General features: G+C 35.2%; 3 protein-coding genes and 1 pseudogene across 7 annotated transcripts; 2 read left to right on the forward strand and 2 right to left on the reverse strand.

Annotated features, from left to right (window-relative positions):
* Positions 1–1,296: 1,296 nt before the first annotated feature.
* WRKY54 (WRKY DNA-binding protein 54) lies at positions 1,297–2,904 on the reverse strand. 2 transcript variants are annotated; one of them, XM_089723463.1, is made up of 3 exons: positions 2,420–2,904; positions 2,160–2,264; positions 1,297–1,892 (listed from the first exon to the last, which is right to left on the reverse strand). In XM_089723463.1, exons 1-3 carry the CDS (start codon positions 2,755–2,757, stop codon positions 1,463–1,465), a joined length of 873 nt encoding a protein of 290 aa, XP_089579589.1. In that variant the 5' UTR covers positions 2,758–2,904; the 3' UTR covers positions 1,297–1,462. The 2 variants fall into 2 exon arrangements, with proteins under 2 accessions (XP_089579589.1, XP_089579590.1); XM_089723464.1 differs by having other exon boundaries at positions 2,160–2,261; positions 2,420–2,903.
* Positions 2,905–3,820: 916 nt separating this feature from the next.
* On the forward strand, positions 3,821–8,711 carry LOC149495935 (Rhodanese/Cell cycle control phosphatase superfamily protein). Of its 3 annotated transcripts, XM_089722507.1 has the most exons (7): positions 3,824–4,206; positions 4,709–4,960; positions 5,082–5,180; positions 5,843–6,118; positions 6,207–6,239; positions 6,502–7,656; positions 8,464–8,711. In XM_089722507.1, the coding sequence occupies exons 1-6, from the start codon at positions 3,871–3,873 to the stop codon at positions 6,877–6,879; spliced, it is 1,374 nt and encodes a 457-aa protein (XP_089578633.1). In that variant the 5' UTR covers positions 3,824–3,870; the 3' UTR covers positions 6,880–7,656; positions 8,464–8,711. The 3 variants fall into 3 exon arrangements, with proteins under 3 accessions (XP_089578635.1, XP_089578633.1, XP_089578634.1); XM_089722509.1 differs by lacking the exon at positions 5,082–5,180 and having other exon boundaries at positions 3,821–4,206; XM_089722508.1 differs by lacking the exon at positions 6,207–6,239 and having other exon boundaries at positions 3,827–4,206.
* A 7,050-nt stretch (positions 8,712–15,761) lies between these two features.
* On the forward strand, positions 15,762–17,471 carry LOC105649163 (transcription elongation factor TFIIS pseudogene; annotated as a pseudogene). The gene is made up of 2 exons (XR_016321216.1): positions 15,762–15,858; positions 16,689–17,471. The product of XR_016321216.1 is annotated as a transcription elongation factor TFIIS pseudogene (transcript).
* Positions 17,472–17,609: 138 nt separating this feature from the next.
* Positions 17,610–18,274, reverse strand: LOC149495936 (uncharacterized). Its single transcript, XM_089722510.1, has one exon. The coding sequence runs from the start codon at positions 18,095–18,097 to the stop codon at positions 17,849–17,851; it is 249 nt and encodes an 82-aa protein (XP_089578636.1). The 5' UTR covers positions 18,098–18,274; the 3' UTR covers positions 17,610–17,848.
* Between the last annotated feature and the right edge of the window lie 367 nt (positions 18,275–18,641).

The following is an 18,641-nucleotide window of genomic DNA, read 5'->3' on the forward strand; positions in this document are numbered from 1 at the left end:
TTCCACATCTGTTTCCTATTCAACTTTCCCTGTTAAAGACGTTTATCTTTTTTCGTAATTACTTCTATTTACATCTAATATCCTACCCGATTCATTGGGGGCACTCCTTTGTTTTCTAGCTTAAGCTTGTCTTCCCAATCCTAGAAAAACAAAGTTGCAATCTAATCTAATCTAACCCGACGGCCACCCATCAAATCAATTTGACGATTTATTATTTAAAATAGCTTTGAAATACATAAATTTACTTTTATATTTTATATAAAATTTACGAATTTTGATAATATTGTATATTTCTATTCATTAGTATTAGTAATTTTTATAATGGCTTTCACTTTTATATATAAAATATTTATTTGATTTGTGATTATCATATATAACTGTGGAGCAGTAATTTTTATATTTTTTAACTGTTTAATATTTTAATTTTTAAAGTTAGAAAGTATATAATAGAAAAATTTTGCAAGTTAAAAAACATTTAATAAGTCATTAAAAAGTTTAATGAATCAAAATAAAAATTTGAAATGTTAGAAGATTTTTTTTAGTAAAATTTAAGGTAAAAATTTGAAATGTTAGAAGATTTTTTTTAGTAAAATTTAAGGTAAATCTATGCATTTATTTGACCAATTAATTTCTTTTTCATAGAAAATAAAATTAAATAAAATATGGAAAATTATCTTTTTCAGAATTATTGCTGTCTGAACGAAAATAGTATATCTAGTACTATATACAGTGATATAGTGACACGTAGTGTGAATAAAGACACTGTCTTTGATAAAGGCATCTTTAACTATAGCACGTGAATTGAAAGATTAATTACTATTCATAAGGTGTCCACATTAAGCGAATTAAAGTTACAACTGCAACCAGCAGTAATGTGAACCATAGAAGTAGCGGACACCAGTTGAGTTGAATTAACCGTTTACCGAATTTCCATTTGATTGATTAAATATTTACTGTTTATCAATTAATTTAAATATTTATCGAATTTATTGTTTAATGATTTACCGAGTTAATCAATTTATCATATAAGAATTGAGTTTTTTTTTTTAAAAAAAAGAAATCAGAACGACGCCGTTTTCAATAAACAAGTGAATTGAAAATTTCAAAATTTTTAATACCGAATCAATTACCATTTACCAAATTTTCTTTAAAGATTTTATCAATTATTTACTATTTATCGATTTACCGAATAATCTCAGTTCGGTTTTGTAAATCGGTAATTACTCTAATTTATTCACTCCAAAAAGAAGTTTAAGGTTCAGGGATTGTGATTTAACAAACTTAAAAGACCATGAATTTCCACAAATTTAACTATGCAAAGTGATTATTCCACAAAAGCTAGCATAATATGTATTACATGGTACAAGATTTTCTTCAAAGGTTATTCACATCTTACAATACATATAATATATATAATATATAATATATACACAATTTGGAAAACCTACAGCTATAGTTATAACTAGTTAGCTGATAGATAATTAAACTCAGTTTCATCAAAATGAAAATCACTATCAAAATCCACAAAATCCATATCCAAACTTTGAGAAGCAGTAGATTCAAATCCTTTCCACCACATGCCTGTGTCAGAAGATGGAAGGTTGTCAGTTAAATCACTTGGAGTTGTTGCTTCTTTATATTCTTGCTTTATTGTTGTAGCATTATAAGTGGGTGTGATTGGAATCTTTGAATCAGAACTAAGCATGTAAGATTCCCAAGGATAAGAATCTTGGGTTGTTGAAGTGATTATTTGAGGAACCTTAAGAATATCCCTGCAAGTATGCTGACCAATATAAGTGGTTCTGTACATTTTTGGATCTTCTTCCATTTTTTGGACTTGTTTTGTTGCTTTGCAGCCTTGATCATACTTGTGGGTGCACCTAAAGTAACTCCTGTTTCCAACAATAAACAAAAGCGGGATTACCATTTGCAACAGTGACAATCCACTGTAAAATTTTTTCGGTCTCTTCCTCAAAATTAGATATTTTAGTAGCTATCAGCGCTTTAAAACTGCTACTTTTCTTTTTGTAAGGCTACTTTCTTGATTGCTTCGTTGGAAATTAAAATTACCTACCAATCTACGATTCCTTTAAAAATTTCCATTTTGTAAAAAGATAATTATTTTTTAAATAAGAAGATAATTATTTAAAGATTGATACCTTGGGTATTTAGCATTGAGGATCTCCTTTTGCCCATATTTTCTCCATGCATGACCATCTTCCATTGCAGCAGAGACAGTTATCCATGACTGGGAGGTCTTTCTGCTACAACAATAAAAAGTTTATGTTAATTTTCATAATTAATTTAACATATGTCTCTCGTTCTTAATTAAATCCCGTAGGGTAAGTAATTAATTAATCTTGATTATAGAAATGGAAATATTAAGTTAATTGATATATAATTAAGTTAATTGACTTACTTTCTCTTGTAACAACCTCTTCTATCCTTGTTAGTTGGCCTCTTCCTGCTCTCGCCGGAATCTTCAGATCTCCGGTCATCGCAACAAACTGAGTCAACTTGTGAAGTTGTTATTAGGTTCTGAGAATTTTCAAGAAATTCACAAGAACTGAGCAGAGAAAGAGCTTCATTGAAAGATCTCAAGATCTTGACTACAAGTTCATCAGCTAATAAGAGATCTCCACAAGGTCCCTTGAGGAGAAATTGAAGTTGGGTTGCAAATTCTTGGCCGTGAAGCAGCTCTTCTCCTACCTTTTCCCTATTGGTTGATGGTACGTTTTCAGGCAGAGAAGTTCCCATATTAGTGGTAGTAACAAAATGGGTTTTCTTCTGTTTTGGGGTTTCTTACTCTTTGAAGCACAAGAGATAAAGATAGGCTTTTATTAATGAAATGATAGAGTTGTTTCTTTGAGTGTGACAAAAGGGAAATAGAGAAGAAAATCAAAGGAAGATGGAAGGAAGGAGAGTGTTTATATGTAAAGTTACATGGAAAATTCCACTAAACATATGCTTACAATGGCTATATGACGTTTTGAAGATGATGCATGATGATGTATATTTCTAGCTTTTCTTCTTTTTCTAGTAACCTTTTTCTTTTGTATTTTGTCTTGTAGTGGAAAAAAACATGGTTTTCGTACTATTCTCATATGAACGGTCTAAAACCAAAAAACAAAATGGATATCAGCAAAGCCTTCAATTGGTATAATTATATATTGGGATTAGAGGAATCACAATCTCTTGCACACTTGTTTTGTTGGTCAAAAGACGGATTGCAAATAATAACAATAATTATATTATTAATAATAAAACAAGTGCTTTTTATCAAAACCATGATTTATTCGTCCACTTGTGTAATAATTACGAGTAGTCAATTGTGAAATTACATATTTACTCCTTTTTTTTTACGCTTCCACGGTATATTTAGATCCGTATCCGTTTTTACAATTCACGGTAATTGAGTAATCCTTGTTCCCCTTGAAATACAAAGGGGCTGCCCAGGGTATGTGAGTTACGGAGGATCGAACCCATGACATGATTTAAGTCATAATGATAAATTCCGTAAGTATTTTTTGTCTCTGAGCTATTTTGTTCGGATTACAAATTTAATTTATTTTGTCGGAGATAAGAAAATTTATTTATATTATTAGATATGCACTTAATAAGGTAATAATTAATCATCTTAAAATCCTAAGTTTTCTATTTCAAAAATTATAAAATTTCCTGCTATGTAATCTCAACTACATAATAGTGTTTATAAATTTTCTAAATTTATTTTTTGTTTTAAGGGTTTTGCTTTTCTAAAGGCACTTCCGTTTGGACATCAGTTGTTTTAGGCCCAAAAACCAGTCCAGAACCATACATTACGGCACCCAAAAAAAACAGTTCTAACACACACTTCAAGCCCTTCTCAATATGCTAAACTGTAAGACAATGCTGAGGATGATATCTTCTTCTACCCGTATCTTCAACCCTACTACTCAACACCGTAGATTTCTTCTTTCTATCAAACCACCCTCTCAAATCCCTAATTTCTTTGGCCATTGTTCTTATCGCTTTACCCATCCAAAGTTTTCTCCTTCAAAGATGACATTCCTTAAGTGCTTCTCTGTTTCTCATGACCCGGTTCCCATTTCTGGCACAACCGAGCTCAATCAATCAACTCTGGTGGTCGTCTCATTCTACAAGTTCGCTGATTTTCTTGATCATGCTAATATGAGAAAGCCCTTGAAGGAGCTCTGTGAAGAACTGGTACTCTGTCTCTCTCATTATATATGCAACTAGAGTAAAAGGAAGCAACTTTTTTTTTATTCCTAGGAATATAGTATTGTCGATAATTTGAAATAAAATTTCTTGCTTTTAGGAAGCAAATTATGTTATTTTTATTTGTTTTGCATTAGAAATTGATCCCTTTTTTAGTTGCAAATATTTGCTATACTCGTGCTTTTAGGAAGTAAAGATATTGGCTTTTTCCACAAATTAACTTGCTTCTAGCTAAATAGCGATAAACAAATTGGAAGTGTTACGTATTGTATATGTATCTGAACTCCTTTATTGCAATGGAATTTGATTGCGTTGAGTTTAGCAGATTTTGAGATTTGGTTGTTGGTAACCAAGTTGCAGTTAACAGATTATTTATCAACCTGCAGCATTTATCCATCTTACCATGTAACTTCTATTTGTGATAATCTTATAATTCTGCTTCTCAGTTGCATATATCATGTTCACGCCTCGCTGAGCTGATCCTCTCCAGCGTGTTTCAGGTGGTATCATTCTTGCACCTGAGGGAATCAATGGAAGCATATGTGGGACAAGGGAGTCAGTAGAAAAAGTTCTTGAGTTCATTAAAAGCGATGATCGCCTGAAGGGGTTAAGACAGGTGGAGTCACCTGTCAGTGCTGAGGAGGAAGCTCTCCATCATGGGCACAGTACAAGTTCTCCTTTGGCAGCTGGGGAGGATGCACCCTTTCGTTGGGATCATGTCAGGGTCAAATTGAAGAAAGAGGTATTGTTATAACCATAGGAATTTCACTGGGTTTTAAGGAGAATCATGATCATTGGATTCTAATATCTCGTTGTTACGGTTGGATAGTTCTTATGTTTGTTCTTTCTTTATGCCTGAATAGATTGTTACTCTTGGAATGCCTACGGTGTCACCCATTGAAAGGGTCGGGAAATATGTGAACCCAAAGGAGTGGAATGAATTGATAAGTGATCCAGATACTGTGAGCCCCTTAAACTTTATTTCTTTCTTTTTCAAGATTTTGGTTTCTCTTTGTTCTAATTAACTGTATTTTTCAAACTATAGAGTTTGTGAAATTGGAGATGCCTTTGCATAATTTTGGCAGAATGTTTTTGGACTTTGAAAATGAAATTTCTACTAAAGTGATTTTATTGCATTCTCTCTTCCAAGCCATTTTCTAACTTATTTTTGTCAGAAATGAAATGATAATGAGATGGGTTCCCAAGTGTTTGATGACAATTTCATGTATGATGTTTTCTAAGTGGTCTTGTTTGTTTAAATGTTGCTGTATAATGAATGAGCTTGGATTTTCAGTGCTTTGATCCTAAACAAACAGATAAATGATTTGTGAATGTTATCAATGACTAAGAATTGCCATGGTTGCTTGTCCTAAAAGTTGTATATGTCTAAAATCAATGGAAGCTAGTGTCCCAAAGTAAGAACATGGCTGTATATGAGCTTTGGATACTTGACCTTGAAAGCATATTGTATTTAAGATTCTGACATTGTTAGTTTAATCATATCAAAGTTGACTCAGCACAGAGTAGTTGGTTTAGAATTGGGATGTCTACAATGATTGGAACTTTTAATGTTATCTGTATCGCATATGTCTTGTTCTGATTGTGTTCTTGATCCTTCACATAGATGGTGATTGATGTTCGGAATAGTTATGAAACTAGAATCGGGAAGTTCAAAGGAGCAATTGATCCTTGTACAATATCATTTCGGGAATTCCCTGATTGGGTAGAGAATCAGTTCGTACTTGCAGACACAGATAAGGTAAACCATGGAGGTGGAAATGGTGATAAAGCAATAGAGAGCCCAAAAGCAAAAGTGCCAGAGCGAGTTGCAATGTACTGTACTGGAGGGATTCGTTGCGAGAAAGCTTCCAGTCTTCTCCTTAGTAAAGGTTTCAAAGAGGTAACTTTCTATTTAAATGCTAAAGTCTGTGGGATCTGTTAACTTCACAAATCCAGTTGGAGGCTAATTTCCTCTCTCTCTCTCTCAGGCTTCTACTGGAGTTGTGAAGTTAACAGATTCAGTAGGAGGCTGATTTCTTCTCTCTCTCTCTCTCTCTCTCTCTCTATATATATATATATATATATATATATGCACCACCCAGGCCCCTTCTCTTCCCTTTCCCCATATTTGGATTTCTCAATTTGAAAGTGCTTAACGTGAAAAATCCTATCATACTGCATTTAACACTTGTCTTTGTTATGGCCCCTTTTGCTTGTTGAAATGTGATTACAATATTCCGTGCAATTTGTAAATGTTTGTTCATTCATCTTATTTCTTTACAGGTTTATCACTTGGAAGGTGGGATTCTAAAGTACCTAGAGGAAGTTCCACCATCTGAGAGCAGCTGGGAGGGTGAGTGTTTTGTTTTTGACAAACGAGTATCAGTTGAGCATGGTTTGGCGCAGGGAACTTACAAGTTATGCTATGGCTGTAAGCAACCAGTAAGCGATGCTGACATGGAAGCGCCAGAATGGGAGTATGGAGTTTCTTGCCCGCACTGTTATTCATCGAAATCTGATGAAGAAAAAGAAAGGGCAAGAGCCCGACAAAGGCAATTTGAGACGTGGGGCATTATTGGCGGTCCTGACAAGGGTCGCAGACCGACATCTAAACCAGATAGTACTACAAGGAATTCTAATCAGCTTTCAAGCTCAATTTAGTTACAAGATAGATGACTGTTTTCATATGCATTACCAAAACGTGCACTTTTTGCCCCGTTGATTTTATTGGAATATCCATTTAAGAACTCTGAATATTTCTTATGATCACCTTGTCTTGACGATGCTATTTTAGTTGGGTATTGATGTTCTATAGTCCCTTGTAATTGTAACTGAATTTACAATTTTAGAATGACAGTTTGTATAGTTTAAGCCGAGAAGCTTCTTGTCAGATATTGAAAGGAAGGCTCTTCTCAGAAATAATATACATAATATTATGTTAGATAATTATAATTAAATATGGGAGATTGGTGGAGTTGGGCCATAAAAACTATGAGCCATGGTGTTTCATGGAACAACAAAGATACGCATCTTGAAGGCCTTGGGCCCAATTTATTGCATTTTATACTATAGTCTACCCAATAATTACCCAAATATATCAATAAAAAAAGAAGTAGGGTAATCTCATCTGACGGCGTGAAACTGACCAAGAAGAATTCAATAAGATCGGCGAATGAACTATTTGGTTGGGTATTAGATTATATTGACATTGACAGACAGAGTATTCAAAGGAAAGGCAAACAAAGATCCTCTCTCATTAAAAAGCTTCCATCTTTTTTCATTTTAAGGTTGTAGGGTTCTCAAATCTAATCGTCAATGGCAGGAGAAACTGCTGTGTTCAAATTCCTAAAGCCGAGGCTTCGTCCTCAGATCACTGACATCCAGGCGGCCGCCTTCTGGGGCGTCGCCGCTACTACCACTGCGCTTTGGATCATTCAGGTATCTCCTCCCCCTTCCCTTTAGATCTGAATTATTTTTTTACTAATTTCCGATCTTTCCAATGTTGTTGAATTGCGAATATTTGGATAAAAATCTCATCTTTTTTTTTTTTTTTTTTTTTCACTATTGCAATTTTACATTTTCTTTATTTCATATTCTGCTGTTTTGTTATGTGCCTTTGATGGATGCTTCTCTGTTAATGTTATTTCATTTTTTTATAAGAATAACTAGGCCGTGAAAGCTACAAATTTGGCAGTTATTGCAACTACCCGGTAGCTTTACTGATAGCATAAACCATAAAGTCATGAACAGCCAATGAAATATCTGATCCCGAATAATAAATTCATTTGGGTCTTAGAATTAATCAATAGCATCTTGTTGTTGTTCCACAATATGCTTTCTGCTTCGCAGGAATTGCCTCTTTGTTTTGGTTTTATCTTTTGGTTGACTGTACAAATGGTCTTGAAGTTGTTTTTTTGCAGTTATATAAATCTTGTTCTATTCCTTGTACTTGTATGAAATTCACATCCTTCCCCCCGGCTTGTAAGAAATGTGAATTGTATAAGGGCCTATGCTTGCTAGGAAGTGTTGATATTTACCTAAAACAATTTTATGCATCATATTGATTTTTCATCTTTGTTGCTTTACATACCTAATTTACCAAAGTAGTTAGCGTTTTGTTTCAAATCCATTAGAGAAAGAGAGTAAAAAACAATAAGAAGCTTTTGCAAAGTCCACTAAGTCTCTCTTTCTCACAGTCTTATAATGTCCATTCAGTCTTAAAATTTTTCTCTTGCCTTTTGTCAGCCATTCAATTGGATTAAGAAGACCTTCATCGAGAAGGAGCCTGAAGGAAAGTGAGTAGGGGTCTAATTTTTGGATAGCTTTTTGATTTCTGTCATCAGTTGCATGGAGAAAAACGAAGTTGATATGAATAATGTTGTTCTGTTTTCTAGCTCATTTTTGAGGCCTTCGTGGCATTAATCCCCAAGTCATTGGACAATTTTAAACTCAAATGTTTGTGTTCCTTTAATTGTACTCCAGCTTTCGCACAATTGCACTCTCTCTCTCTCTCTCTCTCTCAATCTCTTCCCTCCCTTTTTGTTTATTGCTTAACCTACTAATTGCTTGAAAGGGGATGAGATTGCACTTGTTTACATATGATGACTAGTTGGTCAGCTCGACTATGTGAAAATTACATTTTGAAAGAGCTATGACAAATTTTGATGACCATCTAGAGTACATAATTATTGTTATTTTTAGCAGTTTGCATGGATAATGCAGTGTGAAAATCTCTGTTGCGACTGCAAATTTAACGTGTGTAGATCTTGTGAGGCATATATTCTATTGTAGGATATATGATCTTGTGTAAAAGTGATTTTTTAAGGGTGTACGGGAACATGATCGGGCATGCAACCTGTGAATCTGAGTCTCTTCGATCACCCTTCCCTTTGAACCTGAACTGGTTGAGAGAAATGATCAACATTTTGTAATTAATAATGAAATGATGGATTAATTCTTCTATCTTCAGTTTTATGAGAGCATGATGATATATTATGCCTGTGTTTTGGTGTGGAATGTGGAAGCAAAGGTCCTGTCATTGAGGTGAAAAAGGCCTCACCTGGATTCAAAGTGAAGGGTGGATTGAATTTGATCATTTGTTAATGTTAATGCTCATACGCAATCGATTAATGGCCAAATAATTAATTGATGATAATTTGTTAGCACATATCAGTGAGAACATTATAGTTAAAATAATTTTTTTTTTTCCATTTTTGTATATATATATATATATATATATATATATAGATGAAAGGGTCGATTTCCGTCGGCATATTCGGAGGAAATGGCTAAACCTATGCCCAGCTGGAGAGAGAAAAATATATCGTGTTTCTGGGATCAAAATTAACACACATAAAATCCCCCAACAACAAACAAAAAATAAAAGAGAATGGTCGGCCCAAGTCATGCGGGCCGGCGCTGCAAACGCAGAAAAAGATCGCGCCTTTCAGCTACTTACCAGTAAAACCCCTTAAAACCAGCTCTGTATGGAGTTTGTTCCAACTCCTCTTTGAACTTGAATTATAGATGTATCCTATCCTCCCCTTCTGTCTTTTGTATCCTATCCTCTCTACCACACGTTCCCTTTCTGTTTAGGCATAGCCACCGCATCATTTTGAACCGAAACTGAATCGTATGTAGATGAATAGGAATCATACCGGATTAAAACCGTCGGTTCAAAGTTTTAAACTGAAATTGGCGGTTTAAAGTTTTGAACCAAAATCGACAGTTCAAGGGCCAGTTAAGATTTATGTGAATGTTAAAATCTGAATCTGAACCAACTCTGAACTGTCGGTTAACCGGCGGTTCTAGTCTGGTTCGAATCGAAAATTTTCTATTTTTATTTTCAAAATAATAGTCACTTAGTTTATTTTATACATCTCTAAAAGTCTCAATAATATTTTACTACATGATATACTTTACTTAAGTTCTTTTTTTTTTTTTTAAATACACTTTACTTTAAAGGTTAAAAATCTAAAAAGTAAAATGGTAAAAAACAAAAGATATTTAGTCTAAACTTATATTGTTTTTAACTTTTTTTTTCGCCCTTTTAAATTATTTACTAAATTTAAAATTACATTCTATTGAAGTATTTTTTAAAATTTTCTTATAATTTATTTAATTAATAAAATTTGAACAAAATAAAGTGATAACTTATTTGATTATTTTGTAAAATTAATTAATTTTATTCTTATACGAGAATGAACATTCTAAAATTTATTTAAAATAAAATTTATCAATATTTTTTAAACTCATATTAATATTTTCAAAAGAAAAATATAACGTTCGAACCGATTTTTTTTTAAAAAAAAACATATATCGCCGGAAATCGTAATCGGAACCGTCGGTTCGTTAACGGAACCGGAGTGGAACTGGTAATTTAAGAGCGGGTTCAGGTTCAATATATTAAAAATTTTGAACATGGTTTCTGTAAACTGAAAGTTCAATTAACTGGGCATGCCTACTTCTGTTAGCCGTCGGATCTTTCTACCCTTCCTCCTCCTCCTCTAATTTTTTCTACATATGTGCATTCTTATCCCTGTGCATCCTTTTCTTTTTCTCCCTCTTTCTCTGAACTGCGTTGCCTTTGAAGCTTCGGCTGCCGCACCAAGAAAGTACCTCCATACTTGACATCTGTAAGTGCATTATTGTGCTTTTGCATATGATTTTTTTTTTTAATTATTTTCAGGTCGGTGGAATAAAATAATCATGGTGACGGATAGAGAAAAAGGCAGAGAATTGGTGGAACTATTTGAAGCCGCAAGGAAGGCGGCTGGTGAGGCGGTGTCGGAGGAGGACGGAGTTGAGGAAAGTCGATGCCTTGACATGCCTTGATGCCTTGACTCAGCTTAAGGCCTTCCCAGTAACCTTTCAACTGTTAAAGTTACAGCTACAGCTATTGATGCAAGTGTTGTTGACAATTTTTGGAGGTATTTTGTTAAAGTCATTTAGATTTTGTTGTATTTTGTTGAAATCAAGAGGTAGGTGAACTACCTTGCTTTTAGGTAGGTTTGGTGAACAACCTTCCTTGACTTATGGAAGGTTGGTGAACAAACTTTAGACTAGCTCTACTATAAATGTTTACATTATGCTGTAATGGAATTAATAAGAAATTAATTGTTTCTTCACACTCACAAAATCTGCAGCTTTTTCTTTTTCTGTAGAATTTCCTTCTCTTTCTTAATTTTCTGCTCTTCTAAACCAACAAGTGGTATCAGAGCAACCTTGATCTCAAAGGGCTGTGTGTGTGTTTGAGTGAAAGTCATAGAGAAAGCCACCAAATAAACCAGAATTTGTGAAGTTTTTCTGTTTATTTGCTTTTCCTCAAATGGCTTCCAGCAGCATGTCTCTTTTACCACCTCATTTTAATGGGGAAAACTATCATGTTTGGGCTGTGAAGATGAGAGCTTATTTCAAGGGGCTTGCATTATGGCAGTATGTGGAGGAAAACAGAGTACCTCCACCTCTTAATCAAAATCCAACCCTTCAGCAGATTAGACAACATGAAGAAGAGGTTGCTAAGGCTCCAAAAGCTCTGTCCTATATCCATGCAGCTGTTGCAGATCCTATCTTCACCAAGATTATGACATGTGAGACAGCACATGAAGCTTGGGAGAAGTTAAAAATTGAGTATCATGGATCTGAAAAAACTAGACAGATGCAGATATTCAATTTAAGAAAAGAATTTGAAATGTTGAAAATGAAGGAAAATGAAAAGGTGAAAGATTATGTTGATAGAGTTATGAAAATTGTAAACCAAATTCGATTGTTGGGAGAAGAGTTAGAAGAGAAGAGAATTGTGGAGAAAGTTATGGTGACTCTTCCTGAAAAATTTGAAGCCAAGATTTCTTCTCTTGAAGAAACTTGGGACATGTCACAAATATCCTTGAATGTGCTTTCAAATGCTCTACAAGCTGTAGAACAAAGAAAAGCCTATAGGGAAGAAGAAACCATTGGAGAGAAGGCTCTTGTTGTGACTCATAAAACAAAAATGCAAGAAGGAGGTTCAAGAGGCCAGCAAACTGACAGAAAACCAAAAATGAAGAAGAATTTCAGAAAAAATTGGAGGAAGGACAGATTTCCACCTTGTCCACATTGCAAAAAAACAAACCACACTGAGAACTACTGCTGGTTCAGACCTGGAGCTCAATGTAAGGTGTGTAAGCAATTTGGTCACACTGAGAAAGTTTGTTCTACAAACCAGAATCAGCAAACACAAGCCCATCATCATGCACAAGTCACCGAAAATTCTGAAAAGTATGAAGAACAACTATTTGCAGTAAATGAAATTGAAAAATGTGGTGTCTCAATTGAAGCTAAAGAAGCATGGCTTGTTGATAGTGGCTGCACTAACCACATGACACCAAACTTGGTGAATTTCGATAGCTTGGATACAACCTATTCTTCAAAAGTCAGACTTGGAGATGGTAGGCTTGTTGATGTCAAAGGCAAAGGAGATGTGATTGTACAAACTCCTTCAGGTACAAAGCTTGTTTCCGATGTTCTTTACGTACCGGAACTAAATCAAAGCTTGTTTTCGGTTGGTCAATTGCTGGATAAGAATTACAGTTTGCTATTTAAAGATAAAACTTGTGAAATAAGTGATCCTTCTGGCTCAAAGTTATTTGCTGTCAAAATGAAACGGAGAAGCTTTCCTCTAAATTTAAGAGACTTTAAAGAAGAATCTTGCTTGAGTCATAAAGAAGAATCTGATTTGTGGCATAAGAGACTTGGTCACACCAATCTCAATTCATTAAAATTGCTACAATCCAAGAAGTTAGTTGCTGATTTGTCATCTATAGTTGAAGAAGACAGCAGTATATGTGAAATATGTCAGTTAGGCAAACTCAGCCAAACACCATTTCCATCTGATCAAGCATGGAGAGCTTCTATGAAACTTGAATTAATACACACTAATGTGTGTGGCCCTATGAGTGTCTCATCTTACAATGGCAGCAAGTATTTTCTATTGTTTATTGATGACTACACCAGATTCTGCTGGGTATATTTCCTCCAATTCAAATCTGAAGTTTTCAAAATGTTCTTGAAGTTTAAATCAATGGTAGAGAATCAAGCTGGCTCCACAATCAAGATTTTAAGATCTGATAATGGGGCTGAATTTACATCCAATCAATTCAAGCAATATTTGCAAGAAGCTGGCATTCACCATCAATTAACAGTAGCTTACACACCTCAACAAAATGGTGTAAGTGAAAGAAAGAATCGATCTGTGATGAATATGGCGAGATGTCTCTTGTTTGAGAAAAATCTACCCAAAGTTCTTTGGGCTGAAGCTGTAAACACTGCTGTATATCTTCAAAATCGGCTTCCAACCAAAGCTATTGATGGAAAAACTCCTTTCGAAAGCTGGTTTGGAGTTACACCATCGGTTGGTCATCTCAAAATCTTTGGAAGCATATGTTATTCATTTATTCCAAATGCAAAAAGAGGGAAATTGGATCAACGAGCTGAAAAAGGAATTTTAGTAGGCTACAGCAGTGAATCCAAAGCCTACAGAATTTTGAATCCTGTTACTAAACAGGTGTATGTCAGCAGGAGTGTCAAATTCGATGAAAAAGGTGAATGGGATTGGAGTAAAATGGAACCAGAAAATTCTAAATCAATTCTTGATTTTCAGCAAGAGCAAGAACTTCCAGTTGACAATGAAGAAGAATCAAATGAAGATGATTATGCAATTAGAGGAACTAGATCCCTAGAGAAAATTTACAGCAGATGTAATGTTGTCTCACTTGAACCAACTCAGGTGGATGAAGCCTTAAAATTGCCTGAGTGGAGAGCTGCCATGGAGGAGGAGTTGAAGATGATTATGAAGAACGAAACATGGATTTTAGTTCCTAGACCATTGAATAAGCATGTAATTGGAACTAAATGGGTATTCAAATTGAAATTAAATTCTGATGGCTCCATCAATAAGCACAAAGCAAGATATGTTGTTAAAGGCTACGCTCAACAGCAAGGGGTTGATTTTACAGAAACCTTTGCACCAGTTGCAAGATTTGACACTATCAGATTGATTTTGGCACTAGCAGCAAGTGAAGGTTGGCAAGTCTTTCAATTGGATGTGAAATCAACTTTCTTAAATGGTTCTTTGAAGGAAGAAGTGTATATTGAGCAGCCTGAAGGTTTTAATGATGGAAGCAATAGAGTGTGTTTGTTGAAGAAAGCACTCTATGGTTTAAAACAGGCCCCAAGGGCCTGGTATGCCAAGATTGATCATTACTTGCTGAATTTGGGTTTTAAACGAAGCTTGAATGAGGCAACACTTTACGTAACTCAGCAAGGAAGTGATATGCTTATCGTTTCTGTGTATGTTGACGATCTACTTGTCACAGGTAACAATTTACAATTAATTCAAGAATTCAGATTGAAGATGCAGCAGGTTTTTGAGATGAATGATCTTGGCTTAATGTGCTATTTCCTTGGGATTGAAATTGCTCAAGATGAGCAAGGGATTTTTATTTCACAAAAGAAATTTGCTTGGGAGCTGCTTAAAAGGTTTGAACTTAGCAAATGCAAACCAGTGAGTACACCTACAGCCCATGGAATAAAATTGCAAAAGGATGATGGTTCTCACTCTATAGATGCTTCAACTTATAGGAGCATGGTTGGTTCTTTGCTGTATTTATCTGTAACAAGACCAGATATCATGTTTGCAACAAATTTACTGTCGAGATTCATGAATTCTCCAACTGAAAACCATCTTACAGCAGCCAAACGAGTTCTGAGATATGTGCGAGGAACTGCTGAATTTGGTTTGTTTTATAGAAGATTAAATGGTGTGAAGTTGTTGGGGTTCTCAGACAGTGATTGGGCTGGTTCATTGGACGATATGAAGAGCACTACTGGTTTTTGTTTTTCACTTGGTTCTGCTGTCATTTGCTGGGGAACAAGAAAGCAAGCTTCAGTTGCTCAATCAACTGCAGAAGCAGAGTATGTTGCAGCATCTGCTACTGTAAACCAAGCTATATGGTTGAGAAAGGTATTAGTTGATTTGAATTTTCAGCAAGAAAATCCAACTAAAATACTTTGTGACAACAAATCAGCTGTTGCTATGGTTAAAAATCCAATCTTCCATGGAAAAACCAAGCATATCAAAATCAAGTATCATGCAATTCGTGAAGCTGAAAAGGAAAATGAAATTCAGATTATTCATTGCAATTCTGAAGACCAAACAGCAGATATTTTCACCAAGGCATTGCAAAAACCAAGATTTGAATTTCTTAGGAATAGACTTGGCGTTTGTCTCAACTCTTGCATCAAGGAGGAGTGTTAAAGTTACAGCTACAGCTATTGATGCAAGTGTTGTTGACAATTTTTGGAGGTATTTTGTTAAAGTCATTTAGATTTTGTTGTATTTTGTTGAAATCAAGAGGTAGGTGAACTACCTTGCTTTTAGGTAGGTTTGGTGAACAACCTTCGTTGACTTATGGAAGGTTGGTGAACAAACTTTAGACTAGCTCTACTATAAATGTTTACATTATGCTGTAATGGAATTAATAAGAAATTAATTGTTTCTTCACACTCACAAAATCTGCAGCTTTTTCTTTTTCTGCAGAATTTCCTTCTCTTCCTTAATTTTCTGCTCTTCTAAACCAACATCAACAACTTGTCTCCACCCAGGTGGCCTTTTACCTTTTTCTGTTCCTTTATTTTGGTACATGGCTCTCTTCATTTTCATTAGATATGAACGAAGGCTTACTTGATAACAACAGAACTTTAATCCCCTGGGAGAGATCCCTTTTCTCACCCACGTAATCTGATTGTTTGTATTTCAATCTGATAAGTGAATCACTGCTTGTTTTTTTCTTTGTTAATGCACAGCATTATGGTACCTCAACTAAAAACAGTTTTTAATTGTCTCCAATCAAAATCTTTAAGATGGTGCTGTTCTTGTTATGCTGATAATAATAATGCCAATCTTAACAGAAAATAAATTGATGAACTTGCCTTCTTGTTAACTCATAACGTGATTATTTTAGGTTGGAAAGCGCCTTCGACCTCTGACAAAACACTCTAGAAAGAAGATTCGGGAACTTTCTTCTGATGTATTTGCACTTTGGAAAAAGGTGGTTCTGGAGCAAACTAATAGTGATAAGAAAAATGGAACGGTAGAGGGTAAGAGTTCTATAAAAGCAAAATCTGCAGATACAGAAACTGTTGGACACCTCTTTGGGGGTTGACGAAGTCACCAAGCGTGAAACTGATGGAATTTTAGGGAAGGAGAAATGGAAATGCACAAAATGATTAACAATGTTTAGCACTTCATTGAATTAACAAAAAGATATGCCTATTTACGGGCTTATAAGTGAATCAAGTAAGATCTAAAAATACTCCTAAAAATTATTAATCATAATAACAAAAACATCAAATTTATGCAGAAAAATCTGCACTAACTAAAATTGAAATCTCAAAATATTTTTAATAATATTATTTTGAATTAATCATAACAGAAACTGTCAAGGTTGAGAAAATTGATCAGAATGGTACACCAAGACCCGTCGAAGTTCTCCAGTCTGAAACTGTTGCAACAAGCCCTGTTCTACAGGCACGAATGGAGTCTATCCCAAAATGCAATGATGCCTTGCGAGACAGGATGTACGAACAACTTTATGAGGCTTTATGCAAGGTTTCTAGCGAAGCTAAAGATGAGATTTGGGATAAAGTGAAGGCATGTGACCCCATTCAAGTTGCTGTTTCTGTTGAGTCAGTATTGTTTCAGAATTGGGGTCATTCTAATGGATCACATAAGATCAAGCATAGATCATTGATGTTCAATATTAAGTATGCTAAGAATCCTGATTTTCAAAGAAAAATTCTTCTTGAGACACGTGAATCCAGAGAGAATTGTATGCATGAGCTCAGAAGAGATGGCAAGTTGGCAAGTGATGAGAGGCAACAGAAAAATGAGACGATCAAACAGAAAGCCCTATTTAACTGTGAGGTTGGAGGTGCCCTGAAAGCCACAACAGATCAATTCAAGTGTGGTCGATGCGGCCAACGGAAGACCACCTATCACCAAATGCAGACTAGGAGTGCTGATGAGCCTATGACTACATATGTAACATGTGTAAACTGCAATAACCATTGGAAATTTTGTTAGTCTTGTTTCATAGGAGGTGTGCGCCCTTTGGTATGGATTAACATTAACATTAGCACATTAGCATTATGGTAGGGTAAGCTATGGAGTTACTAGTGTTTTGGTTTGCAGCACTAATGCAGTTGGTGTCTGACTTTATTTAATTCTTTTTATGTATGTATTCAGGAGTTCTTACATGTGGATAATGTTTTCTTATTGTAGGCACTCATTCTAACAATGCAAATACTCCCTTTCCTTTCTATTTTGTGTATTATTTGCTATAGAACAATATGGATTGCTAAAAAGTAATTATTCCAGAGAAAATATTGAGAAATGTATTACAAAATGGAAAGGGTAAACCAGGAAGAGAAGCAAGCAGAATGAAAAACGATGCTAACCCTCTTATCACATGTAAAATACAGCATTACTTGTAGCAGTTTAATGTGTGATCATCAATAGGAACGAGACTGAGATAAGTTAATACATAATTTTGACATGACCCTGCTGATTTTTACGGTCACATTGCTGAAATAATCAAGATTGGTGAGAAGAATGTGGTGTGGTACGTTCCTTGAGAGCCTGGAAAACTCTAGAACTCTTGTCAAAGATCTGAGCTCTTCTATTGTAATCGCTAGGATCTCTACCTTCATCCTCACCCATGATCGCTTCTCTCTCTAAGCACTCCAACAGTTCCACCACTCCTTTCCTCTCCTTGCATCTCTCTCGCAGAGTTCCTAATTCCATAATCCAATCTTCCCCTTCTGGGTTAAACTCTGCCTCCATTTCTCTTGCTAACTCTGTCACCTTTGCACACCCTACTGTCAATCCATGTAGCTTCTGCCTCCGATTAGGCTTTTCTCTCAAACTAGCCAATGGAAGAGTAAAACTCTGCTGTGGCAGTTTCTTTTTCTGCGAAGGAAAGGAAGAAGAAGAATAGAGGAAGAAGAAGAATAGAGGAAGGATGTTTCATTAAGGAAAATAGATGCTCTCATTGTTGATTACAAGTATTGGAATTAGCTATTTTTCTTGACAGAAAGCTTAGTTTTGGTGGCTGGATGGGTGGGGTTTATACAAGTTAGATTTGGGGGCTAAGGATGAAGGTAGCCCACAAGTCCACGTGTTAATCATAGGTTAAGGAAGAAAAATGACATGCAGAACAGGCGACGTGGAAGTACAGTAGGTGGAGAAATCGTGACGGTACTGGTGGTTAGGAGATTTATAGAAAAGGCACACGCTTTAAAGATTTATCGCCACGTCCGTTTCTCAAGTAATTGTGTTTTCTGTGTTCTTGCAATTTGTCCAAAAGAAATAACGTATGTACTGACGT

The sequence above is a fragment of the Jatropha curcas genome, chromosome 6 (assembly GCF_041381405.1).
Source record: "Jatropha curcas cultivar XTBG-Jc1 chromosome 6, XTBG_Jcur_1.0, whole genome shotgun sequence".
NCBI lineage: Eukaryota > Viridiplantae > Streptophyta > Magnoliopsida > Malpighiales > Euphorbiaceae > Jatropha > Jatropha curcas.